Here is a 26658-nt window from a genome sequence, read left to right as displayed (position 1 = left end):
AACATTGTTGCACACTCTTGCCTTTTTTTCTGCACACATCTTCAGTGTGCCGTTGCCTTGTCGCATGGAATAAATGTTACTGAAATGAGATTTTCTTATTCAAACGGGGATAGCAGGTCCATTCTATGTGTCATACTTGATCATTTCTCGATATTGCCATATAATTTTGCTGAAAGGATTTAGTAGAGAACATCGACGATAAAGTTGGCAACTTTTGGTCGCTAATAAAAAAGCCTTGCCTGTACCGGAAGTAGCAGACGATGGTTGTAGAGCTCCTCGCATCTGCACATTGTTTACAATCATGGTCACCAGCAGCTAGAGCGATTCGGAGCGACAAAAAGGGACAATTTCACCTTTAATTTGAGCGAGGATGAAAGATTTGTATATATATATATATATATATATAAGTGTACAAATGTATATGTTTGATTTAAATGTTAAACTGTGTATATGAGACGTGTGCTACATATATGTTGCTTATATATTGTTTGAAAAAAAAAAGTAATATAAGTGAAGCATGTTTTAGATTTTATATATTTTGAACCTTGTTCTTGTTGTGATGGGGTAGGTTTATATAAGCGTTGCTTCAACCTACACCCTTTCGGCTCAATCATTGCTCAAATGAGTGTTTTTTTTGTTTGTTTTTTTGTTTCGTTTTTTTCTCTTTTCTTGTTGTTGTTCTTTGTTTTATGTGAAGATTGCCGAAATAAAATACATTGATTGATTTGTGGAGGAGGAAAGTTAGAGTGGGGCTCTAAAGAAAAAAAAGAAAAGGCGACGGCTCCAGGCGGCAGCAGTGTGACCGTTTCAAATGTAATTAGACACATTCACTCGGATAAAGCTGGTAGATCCCTTATCTGCTTATTTTTTAATAGTGTTTTAGTGAGATTGTAAAGTCGTACCTGAAAGTCGGATGGCTGCGGTGAGAGAAGCTGAGGAGCCAAGATCACTGCTGCATATTTGAGCTGCAGGAGGAGGTCCCCTAATCCACTGAAGTCTCCGGTAAGAGCCGACTTAAGATCACAATTTTCCCATCCAAAAACTTGCTGGTTGACGTAGAGAAACATGATCGCCTGACCGCTCTGTGTTAAAGGGCTCCTCACATCCGCACATTATTTACAATCATGGCCATCAGCAGCTAGAGCGATTCGGACCGAGAAAGCGACAATTTCCCCTTTAATTTGAGCGAGGATGAAAGATTTGTGGATGAGGAAAGTTAGAGTGGGGCTCTAAAGAAAAAAAAAGAAAAGGCGACGGCTCCAGGCGGCAGCAGTGTGACCGTTTCAGATGTAATTAGACACGTTCACTAGGATAAAGCTGGTAGATCCCTTATCTGCTTATTTTTTTAATAGTGTTTTAGTGAGATTGTAAAGTCATACCTGAAAGTCGGATGGCTGCGGTGAGAGAAGCTGAGGAGCCAAGATCACTGCTGCATATTTGAGCTGCAGGAGGAGGTCCCATAATCCACTGAAGTCTCCGGAAAGAGCCGACTTAAGATCACAATCTTCCCATCCAAAAACTTGCTGGTTGACGTAGAGAAACATGTTCGCTTGACCGCTCTGTGTTAAAGGGCTCTTCACATCCAAACATTGTTTACAATCATGGCCACCAGCAGCTAGAGCGATTCGGACTCAGAAAGCGACAATTTCCCCTTTAATTTGAGCGAGGATGAAAGATTTGTGGATGAGGAAAGTTAGAGTGGGGCTCTAAAGAAAAAAAAAGAAAAGGCGACGGCTCCAGGCGGCAGCAGTGTGGCCGTTTCAGATGTAATTAGACACATTCACTAGGATAAAGCTGGTAGATCCCTTATCTGCTTATTTTTTTAATAGTGTTTCAGTGAGATTGTAAAGTCATACCTGAAAGTCGGATGGCTGCGGTGAGAGAAGCTGAGGAGCCAAGATCACTGCTGCATATTTGAGCTGCAGGAGGAGGTCCCATAATCCACTGAAGTCTCCGGTAAGAGCCGACTTAAGATCACAATTTTCCCATCCAAAAACTTGCTGGTTGACGTAGAGAAACGTGTTCGCTTGACCGCTCTGTGTTAAAGGGCTCCTCACATCCGCACATTATTTACAATCATGGCCACCAGCAGCTAGAGTGATTCGGACCGAGAAAGCGACAATTTCCCCTTTAATTTGAGCGAGGATGAAAGATTTGTGGATGAGGAAAGTTAGAGTGGGGCTCTAAAGAAAAAAAAGAAAAGGCGACGGCTCCAGGCGGCAGCAGTGTGACCGTTTCAAATGTAATTAGACACATTCACTAGGATAAAGCTGGTAGATCCCTTATCTGCTTATTTTTTTAATAGTGTTTTAGTGAGATTGTAAAGTCGTACCTGAAAGTCGGATGGCTGCGGTGAGAGAAGCTGAGGAGGCAAGATCACTGCTGCATATTTGAGCTGCAGGAGGAGGTCCCATAATCCACGGAAGTCTCCGGTTAGAGCCGACTTAAGATCACAATTTTCCCATCCAAAAACTTGCTGGTTGACGTAGAGAAACATGTTCGCTTGACCGCTCAGTGTTAAAGGGCTCCTCACATCCGCACATTATTTACAATCATGGCCACCAGCAGCTACAGCGATTTGGGCCGAGAAAGCGACAATTTCCCCTTTAATTTGAGCGAGGATGAAAGATTCGTGGATGAGGATAGTGAGAGTGAAGGACTAGAAAAAAAGAAAAAAAAGATGAGGGCCGTGGGAGCGATTCAGATGTTATTAGACACATTTACGAGGATAATTCTGGAAAATCCCTTACCTGCTTTAGGGGTGGGCGATTTATCGTTATATACGATATATCGCAGGTTTGTTTCTGTGCGATATAGAAAATGACTATCGTATTATTCGATTATATGTTCTCACACCGTTGCTTTAAGCTGCTTGCATTACACAACCAGCGTTTCTCACTCCTCCTCGTCTCTCATTCTGACAGATACGGAAAACAAGCCCGCCTTCTTACATACGTCACATTTTCTCGCCGATCAGAGAGGTAGCAGCATGGCTTACGTTAGCTGAGCGAGTGGAGCTTGTGACAATACAAGAGAGAGATGGTGCGAAACTTACCACAAATGGAGTAAGAACAATCAATGCCCAACATAAAGAGCAGGGGGTCCATCATCTCGCGGTAGTTTGGCTTCAAGTGGGAAGATGTTCAGCAGACAACAGCAATGTGCTGTTCAGTTTATATACTATGATGATTAACCTGTGTGATGACTGTATTATGCTGATAGTATTTATTTGTACCATGAATTTATTAACGTGGACCCCGACTTAAACAACTTGCAAAACCCTATAGGAATACAAAATACTGTACAATATACAGAACAAGACAAAGAGTCCCGAAGTAATAAATAACAATCAGTGTCGGATGTATTTCACTCAAAGGGTAGAATTGCACAGTAGGGTATTAGGGTAGGATATTGTATAGGGGTGAATTATTATTATAAGTTAGAGTTCAACATGGGAAAGAAGCTGTCTCTGAGCCTATTTGTTCTGGCTCTGTAGCGCCTGCCTGATGGTAGCAGGTCGAACAGGTGGAAGCCAGGGTGTGTGCTGTCCTTGGTAATGCATTTTGCTTTCTTGAGGCAACGGGAGTTATGTAAATCCTTCAGGGAGGGCAGGGGGCAGCCGATGATTTTTTTGGGCAGACTTTATGACCCTTTGAATCGCCTGTTTGTCTGCTTCAGTGCAGCTGGCGTACCGCACTGTTATGCAGTACGTCAGCAGGCTCCCGACAGCCGAGCGATAGAAGGTCACCATCAGCTGTCTCTCCAGTCTGTTCTTCCTCAGCACCCTCTGGAAGTGGAGTCTCCGCTGGGCCTTCCGGATGACCGTTGTTGTATTTTGGGTACAGGAGAGGTCAGCAGATATGAGGGTGCCGAGGAACTTGAAGGAGCTGACTCTCTCCACCTCCTCGCCGTTGATGTAGAGGGGGGCGGGGTCTGCACTGTTTTTCCTGAAGTCAAAGATAAGTTCCTTGGTTTTTGTGGTGTTCGGTGCCAGATTATTCACTGAACCGTTGTGTCATCGGCTAATTTGATTATGGTGTCCTCCGGCTGGGCTGGACTACAGTCATGGGTGTAGAGCAGGGGTGCCCATTACGTCGATCGCGAGCTACCAGTCGACCGCGGGGGGGGTGTCAGTCGATCTGCAGCCAGGCTTTTAAAAAAAATAGACCTAAAAATTAGTGATCATCAATCTTCACCAAGACGTCACTTAAATGACATTCACGGTACCGGAGGGTCTTGTGAGATGACAGAGTCTCGGAAAACTGGCGTGCACAAGCGATCACTCAGAAAGCTGGCGTGCACATCACTTGTGCACGCCAGCTTTCCGAGACTCTTATTTTGTTAGCGCAGGCAGCATGAAGCAGGGCTTTTATTGTGAAGATAGGAAATGGGCAGTCGGCCTTTAGAATTTTGACGGAAGGGACGGCGCGAAAGTCTGTTGAAATAAAAAGTGTTTCTCGCCTTCCTCTCTGTCATTTTTTCATAATAATGAACTGGCAGCAGCCAGCGTCATCTCACAAGACCCTCGGGTGCCGTGAATGTCAATCAAGCAAGCTACGGAATTTGCCGCCAATGTTTTTCTTGTAAACTGTATGGAAGCTGGATGAATTAGATGCCAAAAACCAACCACTTTCATGTGGTATTGTACAGAAAGGACAACTTTTTTTCTCCTCCATTTGAAAATGTGGGCGTTATCATCATTACTGTCTGATTCCAATCAATGCAAGTCATCAGAATCAGGTAATACACCAACTAATATTCTTGTCTTTGTGAAAGAAAGACATCTATATGTGTTACACATGCTTGTATTATCTTTAAACACATTTAACTTGTTTACAAAAATGTCTCTTTCATAAATAAATGAATATAAATGATATTTATAAATGAGATTGATCCCCTCGAGTTTGTCAATTGAAAAGTAGCTCGCCTGCAGAAAAGGTGTGGGCACCCCTGGTGTAGAGGGAATACATTTCTTGAATCTTAGCTGTGTATGATCGTTTACAAACTGAGTTTGGAGAGGAAGTGATGCCAGAAAGACCAGCTCTATACAGGAAGTGACGTCAGAAAGAATGCGCCACAGCCAGTTTCATAATAAAGCGGTTTCGATACTTGGCGCTAACCACTTTTAAATATGGAGGCGAGTCATCCAGACATGCCCGTGTTTCTCCTTCCGTCTGTATAGATGCTTGTGGAAATCACACACGAGAAAGTAATTGCAGCTCTGAGACGGCAGGGGAACATTCGAATGTCCTAGTCTGCTGTGATTCTACTTACTGAAAAACTTCGTCCATTTGTCGGAGGAGAGTCAACGAGAATGCAGGCTGCCGTGGATGTGATTTAAAAAAACGTAGCGAGTGCTTTGTATTACCTGGTCGTCGAGGGAAGACTACGGAAAATGGCGAATCGTTCTGGACCGGCAAAGCAGACTGTCAGTTATTGTCCGCCAAGTATGACGCGGACTTAATGTTTAGGTCCAGAGTATATAAAGTCACCGTAAACGAATGGCCAATGAGGGTGAAGGCACAAGAGTCCTGACAAGATATCTAGATCCCTGGATTGATTGTTGTAAAATGTTCTTTGTCACGTGTACTTTCACGTGTTTATTAAAGATTTGATTAATTTAGGATGGCTCAGGTGTGATTCACTACAACAGCATACTGGATTCCAGTTAATTGAGATAGCACAAATCTTTAAATTTAAGAACTTGCACACAAAGCAACACTGAAGGTGACAATGACGTGTGCATGTTCGCGTTGCACCGGCGGACGGAGGTGGCAGAGCGTCTTAAACGGTGGCATTGTTGTGTGTGGACTAGAGATGCGCGGTTTGCGGTCTCATCCGGTCGGGTGAGTGACCTGACGAAAAAATAGATTTTAATTTGAGTCGGGCGGGTGGCGGTTGAACCATCCGGAAATATTTGATATACATGGTTCTGGGATCGGTATCCTTTGCCATTCAAAGAGCCATTTTAGACCTGTGTCATAAAGCGAAAAAGACAATAGGAGTCGCTATTATTTTCTAGAACGACAGCCGGCTGTCACCCAGATAATAAGTATTAGGGCGTGCTATGAAGCCATTGGCTTTGGCGCCTTCTACAACATGTACGATCTGCTCTTCAGTCCAGCATCATGTTGTGTGTGGCTTCCTCAGACACACGCGCATGACTGCAAGGCATACTGGGTGACACAGAGTACACTAATGGTTGTGATATAAACAATTTTAACACTCTTAGTAATATGCGCCACGCTGTGAAGCCATACAATACAAGATTGACAAACACATTTCGGGAGAACAACCTCACAGTAACACAACATAAACGCAACACAACAAATACCCAGAATCCTTTGTATCCGTGACAATTCCTGACTATTTTATACACCCCGCTAGCAGCAAACCCGGACCCCCCCCCCACTCTCCCGTGCGTCGGTAAGGTGGGTGGGGTTGGGGGCACGGGGGTGTAAAATATATTCAGGAATTGTCATGGATACAAAGGATTCTGGGTATTTGTTGTGTTGCGTTTATGTTGTGTTACTGTGAGGATGTTCTCCCGAAATGTGTTTGACAATCTTGTTTGGTGTGGCTTCACAGCGTGGCGCATATTAGTAAGTGTTAAAGTTGTTTATATCACAACCATCAGTGTACTCTGTGTCACCCAGTATGCCTTTCAATCTTTTACGTGTGATTGCGGAAGCTGCACACAACATGTTGCCGGACTAACAATCGGTTCGTACATGTTGTTGAAGGTGTCAAAGGCAATGGCTTCACAGCACGCCCAAATTCTTGTTATCAGGATGAACGCTATTGGATTGTCGCGAGAATGTTAGCGGCTCCAATTGTCTTTATCACTCTGTGAAACGGGTTTAAATAGCTCTGTGAGTGGTAAAGGCGGCCAACCTCTGATGTATTTCAGCGGGCGGTTGGCGGGCGGGTACGATTCTGATAAAATGTTGGTTCGGGTGGACGGCGGGTGGATGACGACCTTGGTGATGCGGTTGCGGGTGATATAATTGCCTATCCGCGCATCTCTAGTGTGGACACGGATAAGGTTAGGTGGGATTTACCCTGTTTATATGGGGCCTCAGTGTGTATGTCTGGTAGATTCCTGCAACATCTTTTTGTGTCTGCAGATGAACTCAAGTCTGACTGGAATGTTGCCCTTTGACCTTCGGGACAGACTTCACCCAGTAGTTTGCGGCTTTTTATGTAGAAGTTATTTTGTAAAATGCAGTAAATTTTCTGCTACAACAACAGCTGGATGCATGAATGTCCTGCTTTGTAATAATACACATAACAGTAAGTTTGCGTCCTCAGGATCCCCTTTCCGGCTTTCAAGCTGGAATAACATTTCCGTGCAAATAACTCCTGTCACCTGATATATACGGTGACCACACAGGAGCTGGCTGTTTAAATTGAAGTTAAAAGGATAGAAAAGATAGGCACACACACACTAGGTGTGGTGAGATTACCCTCTGCAGCTGACCCACCCTCTTGTTCCACTCCCTGGGAGGTGAGGGGAGCAGTGAGCAGCAGCGGTCGCCGCGTTCGGGAATCATTTTGGTGATTCAACCCCCAATTCCAACCCTTGATGCTGAGTGCCAAGAAGGGAAGTAACGGTGTCCCAATTTTATAGTCTTTGGTATGACTCGGCCGGGGTTTGAACTCACGACCTACCGATCTCAGGGCGGACACTATAACCACAAGGTCACTGAGCAGGTTTGGGATGACGTGAGGATATCAAATTTTCATGTCATGGCTGTTGTAACCAAAATGATCACAATTACCATTATAATCACAGTATTGCTGGATGTCCTCAAAAAGTACTCACACTATAAACACAATCCTAGATATATTTTTTAGATCCTCCTGTACTTTTTAAGAAACTAAAGTATACAAATTACAAAGATAATTCAAAAACAAGTTTTGCTTTATTTGATTAAAAACTAGTACTGTATTTTTCACACCAGTATATAAGCTGCACCCTGTAAATTTTAAAGGAAAGACATTTTTCTCCATATATTACCCTCACCTGACTATAAGCCGCAGATTTATACGTTGTGAAATGAGTTATTTACACAGAAGGTTTCGGTAAATGGTTATTTACATACCCGTTTCCAAACGGTGTCTGTAACACGGCAGTAAAATGGAAGATCAAACAGAAGAGAAGTCATTGTCTTGGACCCAATAGCTGCAGAAGCTATCTCTCCAATCAGATAAATAAATTCAATAACTCCCCAGTAACATTTTGGTGAATTTACCGAAGGATTTGTGAAACTGAAACAATACAAAAATAACGCCTTTGTAAGTTAATAATACTAACACAGACACTCGTAAACATGTTTCCATATTAGCTAATGCTAACAACGCTAGCTTCATAACATTGCGATAGCACGGACAATTATGCGTGCAAACACTCCTACAGGCATCACTCATGGAACAGTTTATAAAACTCACATAAGTTGCTTGGAGTAATGAATGAAGAATCCATGCGAGTTGAAACGCTACAGACGGCCAGAAGACGGAATGGTACTTCTACTTCCGGTTCACAGTTTTAAACCACAGGAGTTCACATTCACCCAGCAGCACCTGCAGTGAGCGAACTCACAGCACACACAATAACACACCATTTAGGCGTCTTCCCATGCATGTGTTTAATGAAAACTACTTGCGTAATGGCCATCAGCGAAGAAAAATACACAAATGAGCTGCGCTGTTTTATAAGCCACAGGATTCAAAGTTTAGGAAAAAAGTAGCGGCTTATAGTCTTGAATTTACGGTACTTCTGTCAACAAAAGTGTAGCATTGCATGTAAATAAATAAATCCAATAAATCAACAAAGACCAATCAAATTAATAAAGTGCAAACTTAAAGCATCTGTCTTGAATAAAAGTGTATCGTATGCAAATAAATGATCAAGTAAAACATTGAGAGGGCAATTTTATTAAGTGGATAAAAATGCTTTTTGTATGTACTTGGTGATGTGCAGGGTGACTGCTTTAATGTACATTCTTCTTTTTTTTCAATTTTATTGTGAATACCTTTTGTAAATGCTTCCACCAAAATACGCTGCTTTTTAGCCAGAGTTTGCTGTTTGTTGTTGCGTTCTTGTTCACCTCATGAAGAGTTGCATTTCCCCCACTCGGCTGTTTCGGTTTCAGATGCTGCAATAAGTTTGTTTGTGCTGCTACAGACATCACACATGGGACGGTTTAGTCAGTAACAATTGTTTTGGTTATTTTGTATAACTTGCAAGCGTTACTTGGAGTGATGAGTGAAGAATCCATACGAGTGCAACTGCTACCGACGACACAGCACTTCTCCTTCCAGTTCAAGCTTTAAAAATCAGGAAACAGTTGTAGGCTTCAGTGAGCAAACTCGTCCAAAAGATGGCGCCGTAACACAAACAATAATAAACTATTTAAGTGTCTTTGCCTGTGTTTTAATGAAAACTATTTCCGTAATGGCTGTCAGCGAAGAAAAATCCTTAAATTAGTTGCACTGTTTTATAAGCTGCAGGGTTCAAAGCGTAGAAAATAATAGCGGCTTATAGTCAGGAATTTACGGTAAATTAATTTACAGTCAAATTTGCATGATAGGCGACTATGTGAACGCTGTTCAGATGGTGTGCGTATGATTTAGAATATGAAAACAAGCCGTGTGGCCTTAAAGGCAAAGCAATGTATGTTTGCTCACATTATGGGATAGCTCAAATGGTCAGAACCGGAAGAACCGGCAGAATGAAAAGAGCAGAAAGAAATGCAATAGTTTGCTCAGCGCTAGGTTTTATCGACACTTTCTGTGTGGCGAGCCTCATTTAAACACCACTAGACGAAAGCCCGCCGTTTGAGTGCAAAGCCTGTGCTCTTCTTCTCGCCTCTCAGGTGTGTTTAAACTCTGAGCTCACAAAGATGAGCCACCTAACGCAAGCCTGATGTCTCGCTTGTGGTAGAGCTGTGAGGAAACAATGCGGATGGCGACGCAAGACCGCCCACGTACTGAAAAAAGAAGAAGGATAATTGAGCGTCTTAGTCACTCTTAGGTGGACAGCTGGACGTCCTGAAGAAGAGGACAAAACCCTTCTGTGAGTTCAGACTGAAGAATTGTTCAAGTATTATTTCATGTGCGCTTGATGCTTTCTGAAGATTCCGCAAAGCTCCGATCAGCTGGAACCCTCCAGCAGTCTGTTCCTGAGCACAACTTTGAAGATGACAATGTCGTCCCCTGTGAGGCCAGAAGCCGTCACCCTGGCTCAGCCCATCCCCGTCCCGACGCTGACCGTCCTGCCACCGTCTTCCGACACTGAGTCCTGGTCCCGCTCACCCAGCCCGAGACCGACCCGCTCCGGCCGAAATCCGCGCTTACACCGCAGCAGGACCCGGACCAAGAAGTGGAACTCGGAAGACCGAGCTTCGACGCGCAGGCGGACAGAAACGCCGCAGATTGTAACGGAAAAGAGTGTACACAAGGGAACCGTCCCGCTTGGAATGCCCCCGCCTTCCACCGCCACAGATCAGGGTCAGGCCAGCCTGTCCCAGGACCACCTCCTGCCACCGTCTCAATCCTGGTCTTGTAGCCCTTCTCCCAGCCGACGCTCCCGCTGGTCCCTTAGGAGCCTGCTCGGCAGAGACTCTGACTGGGACAGCTGCAGGTTAGTGTGCAGGATTCATACACAACAAACAACCAATAGCTGGACAACCTAATATGAACTATGTTGAACTCTATAAAGGGCTCTGATTCATTCATGTACTCTCCGGTTGGGAACAATTAGGGTTGTTACCGGTAAAAACATGTATTTGGATAAATAGAGGGGACAACAAAAACATTTAATTGATGGTTTTATTTAGACAATCTTTTGATACATGAAACATCCATCCATCCATCTTCTTCCGCTTATCCGAGGTCGGGTCGCGGGGGCAGCAGCCTAAGCAGGGAAGCCCAGACTTCCCTTTCCCCAGCCACTTCGTCTAGCTCTTCCCGGGGGATCCCGAGGCGTTCCCAGGCCAGCCGGGAGACATAGTCTTCCCAACGTGTCCTGGGTCTTCCCTGTGGCCTCCTACCTGTTGGACGTGCCCTAAACACCTCCCTAGGGAGCCGTTCGGGTGGCATCCTGACCAGATGCCAGAACCACCTCATCTGGCTCCTCTCGATGTGGAGGAGCAGCGGCTTTACTTTGAGTTCCTCCCGGATGGCAGAGCTTCTCACCCTATCTCTAAGGGAGAGCCCCACCACACGGCGGAGGAAACTCATTTCGGCCGCTTGTACCCGTGATCTTATCCTTTCGGTCATGACCCAAAGCTCATGACCATAGGTGAGGATGGGAACGTAGATCGACCGGTAAATTGAGAGCTTTGCCTTCCGGCTCAGCTGCTTCTTCAGCACAACGGATCGGTACAACGTCCGCATTACTGAAGACGCCGCACCGATCCGCCTGCCGATCTCACGATCCACTCTTCCCTCACTCGTGAACAAGACTCCTAGGTACTTGAACTCCTCCACTTGGGGCAGGGTCTCCTCCCCAACCCGGAGATGGCATTCCACCCTTTTCCGGGCGAGAACCATGGACTCGGACTTGGAGGTGCTGATTCTCATTCCGGTCGCTTCACACTCGGCTGCGAACCGATCCAGTGAAAACATTTGTTTCTTTTTTCGATTAAAGAAGAATTTATGCATGAAATAAGACAGTGAACATGCCCGATAGACAACTTCCGAAATGGGTTAATAGGGCTACGTTCACACTGTTGGGTCAGGTTTGCCGAATTTGGATTTTTTTTGTCAAATTCGATCTTTTTAGTGGCCGTACACATTACAAAATAAATGCGATTTCTAATGCGAAAGCAATCTGACCCGCATGCGGGCATGACCATCATGACGTCGCACGCACTGCAGTGTTTACAGAAGTACGCATGACTTCCACGGTCTCAGTACTGGCGCATTTTTGGCAATTTCAAGGATGCTGCACTATCAAAGTCAACTCTTTCTGAACCGAATTATTGTGCGTAGAAGGTTAAAAAAAGAAGAGGCAGTTTTACGGGATACTGTGCTTGGATGTCTGCTTTAAGCACGAGTCTGGGCGAGCAGTCTGCGACAGGAGTTCCAAAAACACAATTTTCACCTGTTTTCTGCTCCGTTGTCCACTATTCGTTTTGTAACCGTCTATTTTGGCGAATAATTATGACGCTTATCGCTTTTTGAGGAATCGGACCACATCACAGGAGGGTTCACATTGAGGACGAATCACACATACGATTTATTTCCACACACAAAAAAAGGCCTGGGTTGGATATTAAACATTCAGAATTGCCAGAATAGCAAACTCTGGCTAAGGAAAGGAGTTCCAAAACTCTCCACACAGCTTGTGCATATACACGGCACAAACGGAGACTTGGACTCCTCTGATGACGGCAGGGTTGTGGTTGTGGTTGTGCTGCTGCGTTTCAATGGTGGTATACTAACTCGGCACTTCTGTGACTGCTGTTAGTGTTTGGATTTCATCATATTTGTTACGCTGTGTTTTTAGACTGACATTATCACGCTTACTTTCCACTGAAAGTCTTGCAAGTACATAACAAAACCAACTTATGGCCTTTTTCTGCTCCCGTAAAATAGAAAAAACATTGTCACTCTTACTTTCCACTGAAAGTCTTGCAAGTGCATAACAAAACCGACATGGCCTTTTTCTCTGCTCCATAAAATAGAAAAAAACAGGAAGTAGATGCTACCTGTACTTTTTATTTAGGGGGAAAAATCAGAAGTTACTTCTGCATTAACTTTCGTTTTACTTAGTTATAAATGTGGCTTTGGCAGGAAGAAGCGCTTGTCGTTGACACAACCTCTCCTTCCGCCCTCATGGACCCGGTGTTGCAGCGCAATAGGAAAGCAGATTAAGCAGACCGGGCGAAACACAGAGGCAAGATCTCTGCGGGCCCATTGCTTGGTCAGGCTGGATTACTCTGTGGACTCTAATCCAGCAGGACAGTCGCATATTTAGAGTGCAGGGATTGGACACTGGACTTGGGCCAGGTGGATTTGCTGGAAGGAGGGAGGAAAATGTGCAACCACTTAGGGCTGGGCGATGTGGCCTTTTTTTGATATCTCGATATTTTAGGCCATATCGTGATACACAATATATATCTTGATATTTTGCCTAAGCTTTGAATTAACACTTTATACATATAATCACACCGGTATGATCAGTCTATGTGTCTATATTAAAACATTCTTGTTCATACTGCATTAATAAATGCTCACTTTAAACTTTCATGCAGAGAAGGAAATCACAACTAAGTCAATTGACCAAAACTGTATTTATTAAACAGTTATTAAGCAGTGGAACAAACATCCATGTAATTTCAAAACAGAAAGTGCAAGATTGTCAGAGACATTTTAAAAAAAGCTATTAGTGCACCTTTGTGCATGATGTCATTAAGATAGCATATCAAAACAACACTAAATTAAAGTGCACATTTTGTACAGAACGCAGCTACAACAGTTTAAAACAAATAAAGTGCACTTTTGTGCATGATGTCACACAAGATATTTCAATAAGTGTCAAATAAAATGAGCTGCATAATAGGAAATCAAATAGTGTTCGTCCTTTGCTGTGTGGTCGGTTACTGCGGACATTATCTTCTTTTGTTGTTGACTTTTTTTTCATACGGCGTTGATATGGAAATGTTTGCTTCGGCATTTTGTTGGTGTTGCACCGAATGGAGATGTTGATATGCGGAGTTTCAAACACTCTTCATTCTCTAGCAGGTGACTTTTCAAATGATGCTTCATATTAGCAGTAATGCTACTTTTGGTAGCAACGTTTTTGCCCCACACTTGACAAATTACTGTTGTACAGAATGCCACTAAAACAGTTTAAAACAAATAAAGTGCACTTTTGTGCATGATGTCACACAATTTGATTGATTGATTGATACTTTTATTAGTAGATTGCACAGTTCAGTACATATTCCGTACAATTGACCACTAAATGGTAACACCCGAATAAGTTTTTCAACTTGTTTAAGTCGGGGTCTACGTCAATCAATTCATGGTATTTCAATAAGTGTCAAATAAAAATGAGCTGCATAATAGGAAATCAAATAGTGTTCGTCCTTTGCTGTGTGGTAGGTTACTGCGGACATTATTTTCTTTTGTTGTTGACTTTTTTTTTTTCATACCGTTTTGATCTGGAAATGTTTGCCTCTGCATTTTGTTGGTGTGGCACCAAATGGAGATGTTGACATGCGGAGTTTCAAACACTCTTCATTCTCTAGCAGGTGACTTTTCAAATGATGCTTCATATTAGCAGTAATGCTACTTTTGGTAGCAACGCCATTTTCCCCACACTTGACAAATTACGGTTGTCTGTTCAACATATTCCCACTTGAATCCAAACCATCGCCAGACGATGGACCCTCTGCGGTTTTTCTTAGCAATTAATTCTTCCTTTATTTGTTTCCAGATTGGCACCTTCTTTCTCTCGTATTACCACAGCTAACGTTACCCATGCTGCTACCTCTTTGCTCCGCGAGGGCGTACACGTATGTGACGTATGACGTGACATGTGTAAGAAGGTGCGCTTGCTGTCTGTGAGAAGGAGCGACAAGAAAGAGTGGGAAGAGCCTGTAGTGTAATGCCAGCAGCTAAAAGCAACTGCGTGAGAACGTATACTCCAATATCACGATATAGTCATTGTCTGTATCGCACAGAGACAAACCCGCGATATATCGCCCAGCCCTACAACCAATCAAAGACAAAGGCCTTATATTACCATCTGATACTAATAAGCACTGTTTGATAATAGGGTAGCACGGTGGAAAAAGGGGTTAGTGCATTTGCCTCACAATACAAAGGTCCTGAGTAGTCCTGAGTTCAATCCCGGGCTCGGGATCTTTCTGTGTGGCGTTTGCATGTTCTCTCCGTGACTGCGTGGGTTCCCTGACGGGTACTCCGGCTTCCTCCGGCAACACTAAAAATTGGCCCTTGTGTGTGAGTGTGAATGTTGTCTGTCTTTCTGTGTTGGCCCTGCAATGAGGTGGCGACTTGTCGAAAGTGTACCCCGCTTGCAGCTGAGATAGGCTCCAGCACCACCCGCGACCCCAAAAGAGGGAGAAGCGGTAGAAAAGGGATGGATGGATATCAGGTCTACTATTTTAAACTAAGAAGGCATACATAAACAATGTTAAAAATTGGAAATTACCGTAAAAAGATGTAATGAGAAAAATCCAAGAAAAGTCACACATGGGCCAAAAAAAATCGGACTTATCCAAGGTGTACCCCCCCCCCCCCTTCGCCTGAATGCAGCTGAGATAGGCTCCAGTACCCCCCACGGTCCCAAAAGGGACAAGCGGTAGAAAATGGATGGATGGATGATGGATTAATAATGTCCTTCATTTCATTTATTGGTAATATCTGTTTACTGCCTGTTTTACATGGTCTATATACACTTCTATACTTTATTTAAATTTTGGGTGATACTACAGATTTGGGTATGGATCCAATACTAAGTAGTTACAGGGTCATACATTTGTCATATTTAAAGTTCTGCTCAGTTTAGTTACCTATTTCCTGATGTTATAAACCATGGGTGTCAAACTCTGGCCCGCGGGCCAATTTTGGCCCGCCGTTTAATTTCATTTGGCCCTTGACGCAATATCAAATTAACATTAGAGCTGGCCCGCTGGTGACACCACATTCACCGCTAATACTCATACATGCCGACCCTCCCGATTTTCTCAGGAGACTCCCGAAGTTTAGTGCCCTTCCCGAAAATCTCCCTGGGCAACTATTCTCCCAATTTCCACCCGGACAACAATATTGGGAGCGTGCCTTAAAGACCCTGCCTTTAGCGTCCTCTACAACATGTCGTCACGTCCTCTTTTCCTCCATATAAACAGCGTGTTGGCCAAGTCACATAATATATGCGGCTTTCACAAACACGTACTAGGTCAACAGCCATACAGGTCACACTGAGGGTGGCCATATAAAAAACTTTAACCTTGTTACAAATATGCGCCACACTGTGAACCCACACCAAACAAGAATGACAAAACACATTTCGGGAGAACACCCGCACTGTAACACAACATAAACACAACATAACAAATACCCAGAACCCCTTGCAGCACTAAGTCTTCCAGAACGCTACAATGTACATCCCCCGCTACTACCAAACCCCGCCCACCTCATATTTGTTTTATTTTTGAATTTATTAGCCAATGGAAAAAGTTAATGTTGATATTTACATCAGAAGGCTGCAAATAGAAAAGAGGCATTAATTTTTTAAATTAAATTTTATTTAATATACCACTGGTGTTTTTTGAAAGTTGATTTTGCACTATTACGTTATATAAGCTTTGCCTGTTCCATGAGAGGAAGTCCAAATACCCGGAGGGAACCCACGCAGTCCTGGGAAGAACATGCAAAATCCACACAGAAAGATCCCGAGCCCGGGATTGAACTCAGGATTACTCAGGACCTTCGTATTGTGGGGCAGATGCACTAACCACCGTGCTGCCCTATTTAAGCCTTGCTTCTTCAAAATTCATTGCAAAACTTGTTTGGGTCCCTCTTAAAAGGTTAATTTGTTCAACCTTGGCCCGCGGCTTTGGTCAGTTTTAAAATTTGTCCCACTCTGTATTTGAGTTTGACACCCCTGTTATAAACCAAAGACAAAGGACGTTGTGGTAATGGAAAATATCGATGCAATCATTGTAGTATAGACTCTTGTACTTGGTATCGTTAGTCAATATTTGTATATATTGTATCCTCCTATGGTGTGTAGTGAAGCATGTTTAGCTATTCCTCATCCTGCAGGGATGATACTTGCAAGAAACCTACTTTATTTTTCTCCATGAAGGCGAGGGTTAGTGATTAAGATGGAGCTAAAGCCCTGCTAACTAGCTCTGTTTTTTAGCTGCACCTTTATAGTTAGTTTTAAGGCCAAAACATGTTCATTCTCTCTTTTCTGTCTCCATGCTGTTAAATTAAAGCTAAAGTCCCAACAAATGTCACACACACACTGGGTGTGGTAAAAATGTGTCCTCTGCATTTGACCCATCCCCATGTTCACTTCCTGGGAGGTGAGGGGAGCAGTAAGCAGCAGCGTGCGCCGCGCTCTGGAATCATTTGGTAATTTAACCCCCAATTCCAACCCTTGATGCTGAGTGCCAAGCATGGAGGCAATGGGTCCTATTTTTTGTAGTTTTTGGTATGCCTCGGCCAGGGTTTGAACTCACGACCTCCCAGTCTCAGGGCGGACACTCTAACCACAAGGCCACTGAGCTGATAACTTTAAAGGGGAACATTATCACCAGACCTATGTAAGCGTCAATATATACCTTGATGTTGCAGAAAAAAGACCATATATTTTTTTAACCGATTTCCGAACTCTAAATGGGTGAATTTTGGCGAATTAAATGCCTTTCTGTTTATCGCTCCCTGAGCGACGACGTCAGAACGTGACGTCACATCGGTCGTCAACGCCATTTTTCCCGACCACATCACACGCATCGAGTCAAATCAGCTGTTATTTTCCGTTTTTTCGACTGTTTGCCGGTACCCTGGAGACATCATGCCTCGTCGGTGTGTTGCCGGAGGGTGTAACAACACGATCAGGGACGGATTCAAGTCGATTTACGTAGAATATGCATCGATTTGCACGGCATGCTAATCGATGCTAACATGCTATTTAGGCTAGGTGTGTGTACATATTGCAGCATTATGCCTCATTTGTAGCTATATTTACATCCGGCCTTTCCCTCCATCCACATTTAATGCCAAAAAAACACTTACCAATCGACGGATTTAAGTTGCTCCTGTGTCAAGAGATGCGAAAGTCCCTCGTTTGGTTTTTACCGGCGATGCTACGACAGAGATGGCAAGAATGCCTAAATATCCTGCTACACTCAAAGCAGATGCATTCCCAACAATAAAGTCAAATAAATCACAAAGGTGAGTTTTGTTGATGTTATTGACTTATGTGCTAATCAGACATATTTGGTCGCGGCATGACTGCCAGCTAATCGATGCTAACATGCTATTTAGGCTACCTGTATGTACATTTGTAGTTGTATTTGCATCCAGCGTTTCCTTCCACCCATATTTAATGCGAAACACTTGCCATACGACGGATTTAAGTTGATCCAGTGTCAAAGCGAAAGTCCGGATCGGTTGGTCTGCACATTTTACCGGCGATGCTAAGACAGACATGCATGGCCATTAGCGTCAATAGCTATTCGCTCAATAGCTTCAGTTTCTTCTTCAATTTCGTTTTCTCTATCTGCCTCCATACTCCAACCATCTGTTTCAATACATGCGTAATCTGTTGAATTGCTTAAGCCGCTGAAATCCGAGTCTGAATCCGAGCTAATGTCGCTATATCTTGCTGTGCTATTCGCCATTGTTTGTATTGGAATCGCTATGTGACGTCACAGGGAAATGGACAGTGGCATCACAAATAGCGAAGATCAAGCACTTTAAAGCTTTAGGGATATTCCGGGAGATGTAAAATTTTGAAAAAACTTCAAAAAATTAAATAAGCCACTGGACACAAGAACTGATTTTTATTGGTTTTAACCCTTCTGAAATTGTGATAATGTTCCCATTTAACTTCAACTTTATCAGTACCGCGATACTGCACAAACCTCGTAGCAATTGGAACAATCTGTTGTAGGGAAAAGCCGTGGCCATCCTATAGGCTTAATGAATTGTAAGGGCAATGTTTGGAGTGACATTCTTTACTAAGGGAACAAAGGCTTTCAGTGTCATTTAAAATATTATTGTGCACAGTGCATGTGTGAAAGAGAGAGAGGTCACTGCGTGTGTCTGGGATGTGAGTCTCGCCTCATGTACACTTGGTTGTACATTCCGATGTTGACCTATTTACGTATTGTACTGACCCCTCTATAGTTATCATCACACTTTTCCCCCCCGCAACGTGGGTTCGACCTCTAAACCCCTCTTCTTTTGTGCTATTTCGTCCCAAGTCCTTGGCGCCTGTTATGCGCGCAGGGTCCGCCGGGTCAGAACAAAGCACAATGTGCACAGTCAGCATCAAGTGTGACAGGTTCATGGGTATTCTGTGTTGATGCGTAAGTCAAAACAGCTGAGAGCGACCAGAGTCCGGAGGATCTTTTCCTGCAGTCCTCACGTTGCAGAACCAATCCAGATATTCTCCGTGCCTTACTTATGATTGCGCCTGCTAGGAGCGAAACGGAGGCCTCGGCACAGACGGCAAGTCAAAACAAGGCGGTTATTTACACTGTCAACTTGTCAAGCGACAGCAAAAACGTATAGCGGCTGACAGTCGCAGCAGACCAGATGGAGGCGGGGCTCGTCCCTTGAATCATGACATCACCCTCAGCCAATAAGGGCCGCCCTCTCGTCTGATGATGTCATGCTTGTCCAATCAAAGGACGTTCTGGCTGATGCGAGCAAGCCGAGCGTCACCCCCTCCTCTTATGCATTCTTTTAGATTTCATGGACAGTTTGTACCTCATTATTATAAACAACTACCTAGCAGTGGTTGTGCTGCTGTGTTTCAATGGTGATATACTAACTAGGCACTTCTCTGGCTGCTGTTATTCTTTGGATTTCAACATATTTGTTACGCTGTGCTCTTCTTACACTGATATTGTCACGCTCAAATTTCCACTGAAAGTCTGGCAAATGCATTACAAACCCGATTTATGGCCTTTTTCTGCTCCAGGAAAATCTAAAAACAGGAAGTAAATGCTACCTGTACTTTTTTTTTTAGTTGGGGAATAAATAAATAGTTGCTTCTGCATTAACCTCCGTTTCACTTAGCCTGATGTAGGAAAATGTGGCTTTGGCAAGAAGAAGCGCTTGTTGTTGACGCAACCTATCCTTCCGCCCTCACGGACCCGGCGTTGCAGGCAAAACACCGAGGCAAGATCTCTGCGGGCCCATTGCTTGGCCAGGCTGGATTACTATGTGGACTCTAATCCAGCAGGACAGTCGCAGATTTAGAGTGCAGGGATTGGACACTGGACTTGGGCCAGGTGGACTTGCTGGAAGGAAGGAAGGAAATGTGCAACCAAAGACAAAGGCCCAAATATTACCATCTGATACTAATAAGCAATGTTTGATATTAGATCTACTATTTTAAACTAAGAAGGCGTATTTAAGATATGTTAAAAATTGGAAATTACCGTAAAAAGATAGAATGAGAAAAAACTTCCAAAATCAATAACTTGTGAGATTATGAGCAAATAAAGACATCGTAAAGTCACTGTTTTTGCACACGGGGCTAAACGATATCAATACATATCGTGATAGTCATGTAATTAATAGCAGTAAAAATGTGCTCGGTAAAACATTCCACATATGTTTTGTTTCTTTGCCGTAAGAAACCGGAAGTTGCGTGGACCAAGGCCTTCGCCCTCTGTTAGCACAGGAAGTGATCACTGATCAGTGGGAGTGACACGCTGACAGCCAATCAGTTAACAGTATCAACTATCACGTTTGGTTGCGGTTGATTATTTGCTTGGAGTGAGAAGAGAAAGTAAAAATGCAGAAAATGTGGATAAAAGAGGAAAAGCCACCTTGCGAATATGTTTTTTGGGGGGGGATATTTTAAAACGGACCGTAGTCAGACCGAAATCCCGTAAATTCCTTGAACTAATCCTGCAGAAAAGAGTTATTCATGGGTCTGTTTACATTTACACACTCTGCACTATTTTCTTACACTTTATTAATAATTTCTTACATATTCCTTATTTTTGCACCTTCATTTTCAAGTATACAATTTGATTTTACTATTTTGTTTACATTGAGTGTTTTCCATGCTTGTGGTGACATTTCCTTTCTGCCTTATAGTCTAAAAGCGCCAAATTTGGCACAGGTGGAACTCAGGGCATACTTGAAGGATTTAGCTAGGGCGCCCGCGTCGGTGACCTTTGGGGACGCCACAGAGGCCAATCAAATATGGCCGCCACTTGCAATAGCTTTTGTCTGTAACATTTGAAACAGATGAGCTACAAATGTAAACTTGGTGTCTATTTCATGTGTTTTACAATTGGAAATGTTTTGGAATGCTCATTTTTATTTTTGGGTGTGTCTAGACCCTTAGTTTGCATATTTCCAAATGGCGTTTTGCTATTCTGAAGACATTGGACGTAACTTGGGCATTGTTATGAGTAAAACCTGGTGCAACATGCATGATTCCTTTCTAATGTTTATATGACATTTCGCGGTGGGGGGAGGGAATGGAAGATGCCAGGCTCAATTGAGTCAGTGCTGGTTGCTTCGGCATTTTGTTGGGTGTGATGTTGGCCGGAGATGTTGACATGTGGAGTTTCAAGCACTCCTATTCTCTAGCGGGTGACTTTTCAAATGATGCTACAAATTAGTAGTGGTGCTACTTTTTGTAGCAACGCTTTTGCCACATACTTTACATATAACAGTTGTCTGTTCAATATCTTCCCACTTGAAGCCAAACCACCTCCAGACGATGGACCACGTGCTGTTTTTCTTGGGAATTAATTCTTCTTCTTCCATTTGTTACCAGATTCACACCTTCTCTCTGTCGTATTACCACTCGCACCGCTCCGCTTGCACAATTTGCCAAAGCTAACTTTACCCATGCCGCTACCTCTCTGCTTCGCGGGAGCGTCCGACTTTGCACGAGCGACAGTATACTATGTATCTAACGATGTGCGTTTGTTTTATATCTCTGTGAGGAGAGACAATTAAGAGTGAGAAAAGCCTGTAGTGTAATGCCCGCAGCTAAAAACAACCGTGTGAGAACGTATACTCGAATACTCACAAGTATAGTCATTTCCTACATCGCACAGAGACAAACCCGTGATATTAGATTAGATAGTACTTTATTTATTCCGTCAGGAGAGTTCCTTCAGGAAAATTACAATTTTCAGCACAATCCCATTCAAGATCAGACAAACATTAAAGGGAGACAGAACAGGATCGCTGACGGGTCTGCCGGCTTCCAGCGCCACTTACAAAAAAAAAGATGAGATACAGGTAAACGGGGGGGGGGGGAGAAAAAAATAGAAGATTCAAATAAAATAAAAAAATCGGTCTTAGCCTGGGCCCTGGAGAGGGGGTGCAGACTGAGGCCAAGGGAAAAAAACAACAACTCATAGCCATAGTACACATCCCTCTTACATGTGTGTAAGGGGGAAACATCAAACATCAAAGAACACATAGGACATCAAAGACATTAAAGTAGCAGATACAACCAGACACTTCTACATACAACTATGAATAAAAAGTAAAAGAAACATATCCACTGTGGTGGCCTCTGCGGTGTTTCACGCCATCGTCCGCTAGGGTGGAGGGAGGATGGCCAGAGACAGGAGCAGACCCAACAAAGCAACCAAGACAGCTGACTCCACTCTCGGCCAGTGTCCAGTCCGCATTGATGAGCGATGATATGTCCAAGGAGATTATATATATCGAATATACGAGTATATTCGATATATCGCCCATTCCTAGTTCCAAACCAGGTGTAATTATAGAGTGTTTATTAGTCACCAGTGAGAAGGTAAATTTTTGACGTGACTGATTTGTAAACAGAGATCACAGCACCGGAAGTATATTACCCGAGGGGGCGTGGCTACAGGATAGAGTTGCCAAAGAGGAAATGTTTTCTGACTTTGTTGAGTGCATGTCACAGATAATAATGATGATCATTTTTATTGATAAGAAATGTCAAATGCATACTTATCTCTCTGTTTATGCCTCTTGTCCACACGTAAATGCATATTTTTGTCCTTAAAATCGCAGACCTGAGCAAACTCTGGCTAAGTTAAGGAGTTGCAAAAGTCTATGCATGTACACGGCACAAACGGAGACTTGGACTCCTCTGATGAAGCCACGGTTGTGCGCTGTCATTTGCAAAGCTCAACAACACTGCCGCTATAAGAGGACTCGCTCTTATGTATGAACGTAAAAATGCTGCTATTTTCACTCAACACTGACAAAAAAGACGCATCAAAGACTGTTTACACTTCAGGCTGAAGTGGCCCAAATCTGATTTTTTTTTTTTTTTTAGATTTAATTTTTTCCATCTGATAGTTTACACTGCAAGTAAAATGTGATTTTTTTTTTATTAGACTCCTCTGTAAATGCACACAGGCCCCAACTAAAAAATTACATAAGTCGCAACACCTTAAAAATTAGTGTTTTTCTTTTTTTTTTACATCCACATCAGTGTGGATAAACTTTTGCTTTATTTTCCATCTTACATGTAAGCAAACGCGCCACAGGGTCAATTCTGGTCCTTCAACAATGGATATTTCTTCGGAATCAAAATATATATTCATATATTGCTCTGGAACGTTCTGTGTGGAGTTTGCATGTCCTCTGCGTGGGTTCCCTCCGGGTACTCCGGCTTCCACACACCTCCAAAGACATGCACCTGGGGATAGGTTGATTGGCAACACTAAATCGGCCCTAGTGTGTGAATGTGAGAGTGAATGTTGTCTGTCTATCTGTGTTGGCCCTGCGATGAGGTGGCGACTTTTCCAGGGTGTACGCCGCCTTCCGACCCGATTGTAGCTGAGATAGGCTCCAGCGACCCCCAAGGGAATAAGCGGTAATAAATGGATGGATGGATACATACAGCCTATCATTTGTGCACTAGCTCGGTTGGTAGAGCGGCTGTGCCAGCAACTTGAGGGTTGCAGGTTCGATTCCCGCTTCCGTTGTGTCCTTGGGCAAGACACTTTACCCACCTGCTCCCAGTGCCACCCACACTGGTTTAAATGTAACTTAGATATTGGGTTTCACCATGTAAAGCGCTTTGAGTCACTAGAGAAAAGCGCTATATAAATATAATTCACTTCACTTCACTATTAACAAGTGATGCACTGATGATTCAGTTGTCTTTAAGGCCTACTGAAATGAGATTTTCTTATTTAAACGGGGATAGCAGGTCCATTCTATGTGTCATACTTGATCATTTCGCGATATTGCCATATATTTGCTGAAAGGATTTAGTAGAGAACATCCACGATAAAGTTCGCAACTGGAGAAAAGCCCTGCCTCTACCGGAAGTCGCAGACGATGACGTCACATGTTGAGGGCTCCTCATATATTCACATTGATTTTAATGGGAGCCTCCAACAAAAACAGCTATTCAGACCGAGAAAACGACAATTTCTCCATTAATTTGAGCGAGGATGAAATATTTGAGTTTGACGATTTTGATAGCGACGGACTAGAAAAAAAAAAGTTTAAAAAAAAATGCGATTGCAGTCGCGTTGCATTGAGACGGATTCATGTGTTTTTAGAGACATTTACTAGGATAATTCTGGGAAATCCATTATCTTTCTATTGTGTTGCTAGTGTTTTTGTTAGTTTAACTGTACCTGATAGTCGGAAGTGTACGTCCACGGCCGGGTGTTGACGCGCAGTGTCTCGGGGAAGTCGACGGCAGCTGATATCCGGTAAGAGGCGACTTTTTAACCACAATTTTCTCACCGAAACCTGCTGGTTGACATGTAGTCCGGATCCATGTCCGCTGTGATCCATACTAAAGTTTCACCTCCGTGAATTTTAAACAAGGAATCACCGTGTGTTTGTGTGGCTAAAGGCTAAAGCTTCCCAACTCCGCCTTTCTACTTTGACTTCTCCAATATTAATTGAACTAATTGCAAAAGATTCAGCAACACAGATGTCCAAAATACTGTGTAATTATGCCGTTAAAGCAGACGACTTTTAGCTGTGTGTGTACGCAGCGCTCATATTCATAACAGCCCGTGACGTCATGCGTACACGTCATCATTATGCGATGATTTCAAGAAAAAAGTCCAGGGAAATTAAAAATTGCAATTTAGTAAACTAAAAAGGCCGTATTGGCACGTGTTGCAATGTTAATATTTCATCATATCAGATTGCGTGGTGGGTAGTAGTGGGTTTCAGTAGGCCTTTAAACAGCGAAACCGGATGTCGTGATGAAATAGCAACTGCGCGCACAAATGGGGTAGCTCGCCAAAAGATGACGAAAAGTCACATTCAGGTCGCATTGCGTTTAGGTCGAAGTCCCATTTGAAAATATCAGATTCCTGGACCTCCACCTGATGTGGCCTGAATCTGATGCCAAAAGATAAGATTTGAAGCCCTTTAGAGCGTTTTGACTGACATATAAACAATCAGATTTGGTGTGCAAAATGGGCTTTGTCGGACCTCAAGACTTTTTGCTTGGTGTCAAAAGAAAGGTGCAACATTAGTTCATCGTTTTTAATCCATATTTAACAACATAAATCATCAAGGTATTTACTTATGTGTTGGTTCCATTCGTGTTAACGGGAAGAGCGTAAAACGCGCCGGAGCATCTAAAAAAAACATGATATAACTTCCTCCTGTTAAAGACAATTATATATATTATATTGCTATATTGATGATTAAATGCATTATAATTCCACGAGAATTTTGCAATGATCCGATCGCTTTAGGCACTTAACTTTTGAAGAGATTTTTGGCTCCTATTTCAGAAATAATGTACACTTCACTGTACATGTAATATATCACCATGTTACTGATTTAACGTGTTACAAGTCCCCGAGTGTTGGGTTTAATTTTTTTTTTACGCCAGTGTTTTTCAACCTTTTCTAAACCAAGGAACATTTTTTCATTGAAAAACATCTGAGGCACACCACCAGCAAAAAACCTAAAAAAATGAAACTCAGTAGCAGATATTGAAAATAAAATATCATTCTCGCAATTATTGGATATGAATTCAAACCATAACCAACCATGCATCACTATAGCTCTTGTTTCAAAGTAGGTGTACTGTCACGACCTGTCACACCATGCCGTGACTTATTTAGTTTTTGGGGTGTTTTCCTGTGTGTATTGTTTTAAATATTGCGCTCCTTTTTTAGTGGCTTTTCCTCTTTTGTTTGTATTTTCCTGGAGCAGTGTCATGTCTTCCTTAAACGCTATTCACCGCACCGGCTTTGTTTTCGCAATCAAGACTATTTAAGTTGTGCGAACGCTATCCTTGTTTCTGGGGACATTGTTGATTGTCTTGTCATGTATGGATGTACTTTGTGGACGCCGTCTGCTCCACACGCTGTAAGTCTTTGCTGTTGTCCAGCATTCTGTTTTTGTTACTTTGCAGCCAGTTCAGTTTTAATTTCATTTTGCATAGCCATTCCTAAGCTTCAATGCTTTTTCTTAGCAGCACTAGCCTTTTGTTTCTTTTTGGTTTAAGTGTTAGATACCTTTTTACCTGCATATTGTGACCACGACAAACCATGTTCCCGACATCTACGAAACAATTAGCTGCCTGCTGCTACCCACTGATATGGAAGAGTATTACACGGTTACTCTGCCGAGCTTTAGACAGCACAGACACTCAACATCGTCACATTTGCGGATTATAACTACTGGTTTGCAACAAATATTTTTAACCCAACTAACTGAAATTACATAATTAGCCACGGCACATCAGACTGTATCTCACGGCACACTAGTGGTTGAAAAACACTGCTTTAAGCACTAAGAAAAGATTCATAATGTTCCCAGCTGTCTGTGTAAGTGCAGGCTGGTTTTACAGATAATGTGCATGTCATTGTATATCAAAATAGACATTATAATAACAGAGGTGTAATGCCACCAAGTCAGCTGTGGCTGCTTTTTTCCAGGCATCTAATTTGACCAGATGTGCATGACAGCAAGTGT

At 43.0% G+C, this 26658-nt stretch overlaps 1 protein-coding gene across 5 annotated transcripts in view; it reads left to right on the top strand.

The window, feature by feature from the left end:
• gramd1a (GRAM domain containing 1A) overlaps positions 1-26658 on the top strand; it is a 121501-nt gene that overhangs the window by 38344 nt on the left and 56499 nt on the right. The window contains exon 2 of one of the 5 annotated variants that reach the window (XM_061881908.1): positions 9879-10645. The exons of the other annotated variants lie outside the window; for them this stretch is intronic. Coding sequence (XP_061737892.1) covers positions 10203-10645 — 443 coding nt within the window. The 5' untranslated portion in view covers positions 9879-10202. The remainder of the gene's footprint in view (positions 1-9878; positions 10646-26658) is intronic. 5 annotated transcript variants of the gene reach the window in all.

Source organism: Nerophis ophidion, linkage group LG21 (assembly GCF_033978795.1).
Source record: "Nerophis ophidion isolate RoL-2023_Sa linkage group LG21, RoL_Noph_v1.0, whole genome shotgun sequence".
Lineage (NCBI taxonomy): Eukaryota > Metazoa > Chordata > Actinopteri > Syngnathiformes > Syngnathidae > Nerophis > Nerophis ophidion.
The sequence above is the reverse complement of the archived record's forward strand: the minus strand, read 5'-3'. Positions and strand labels throughout refer to the sequence as shown.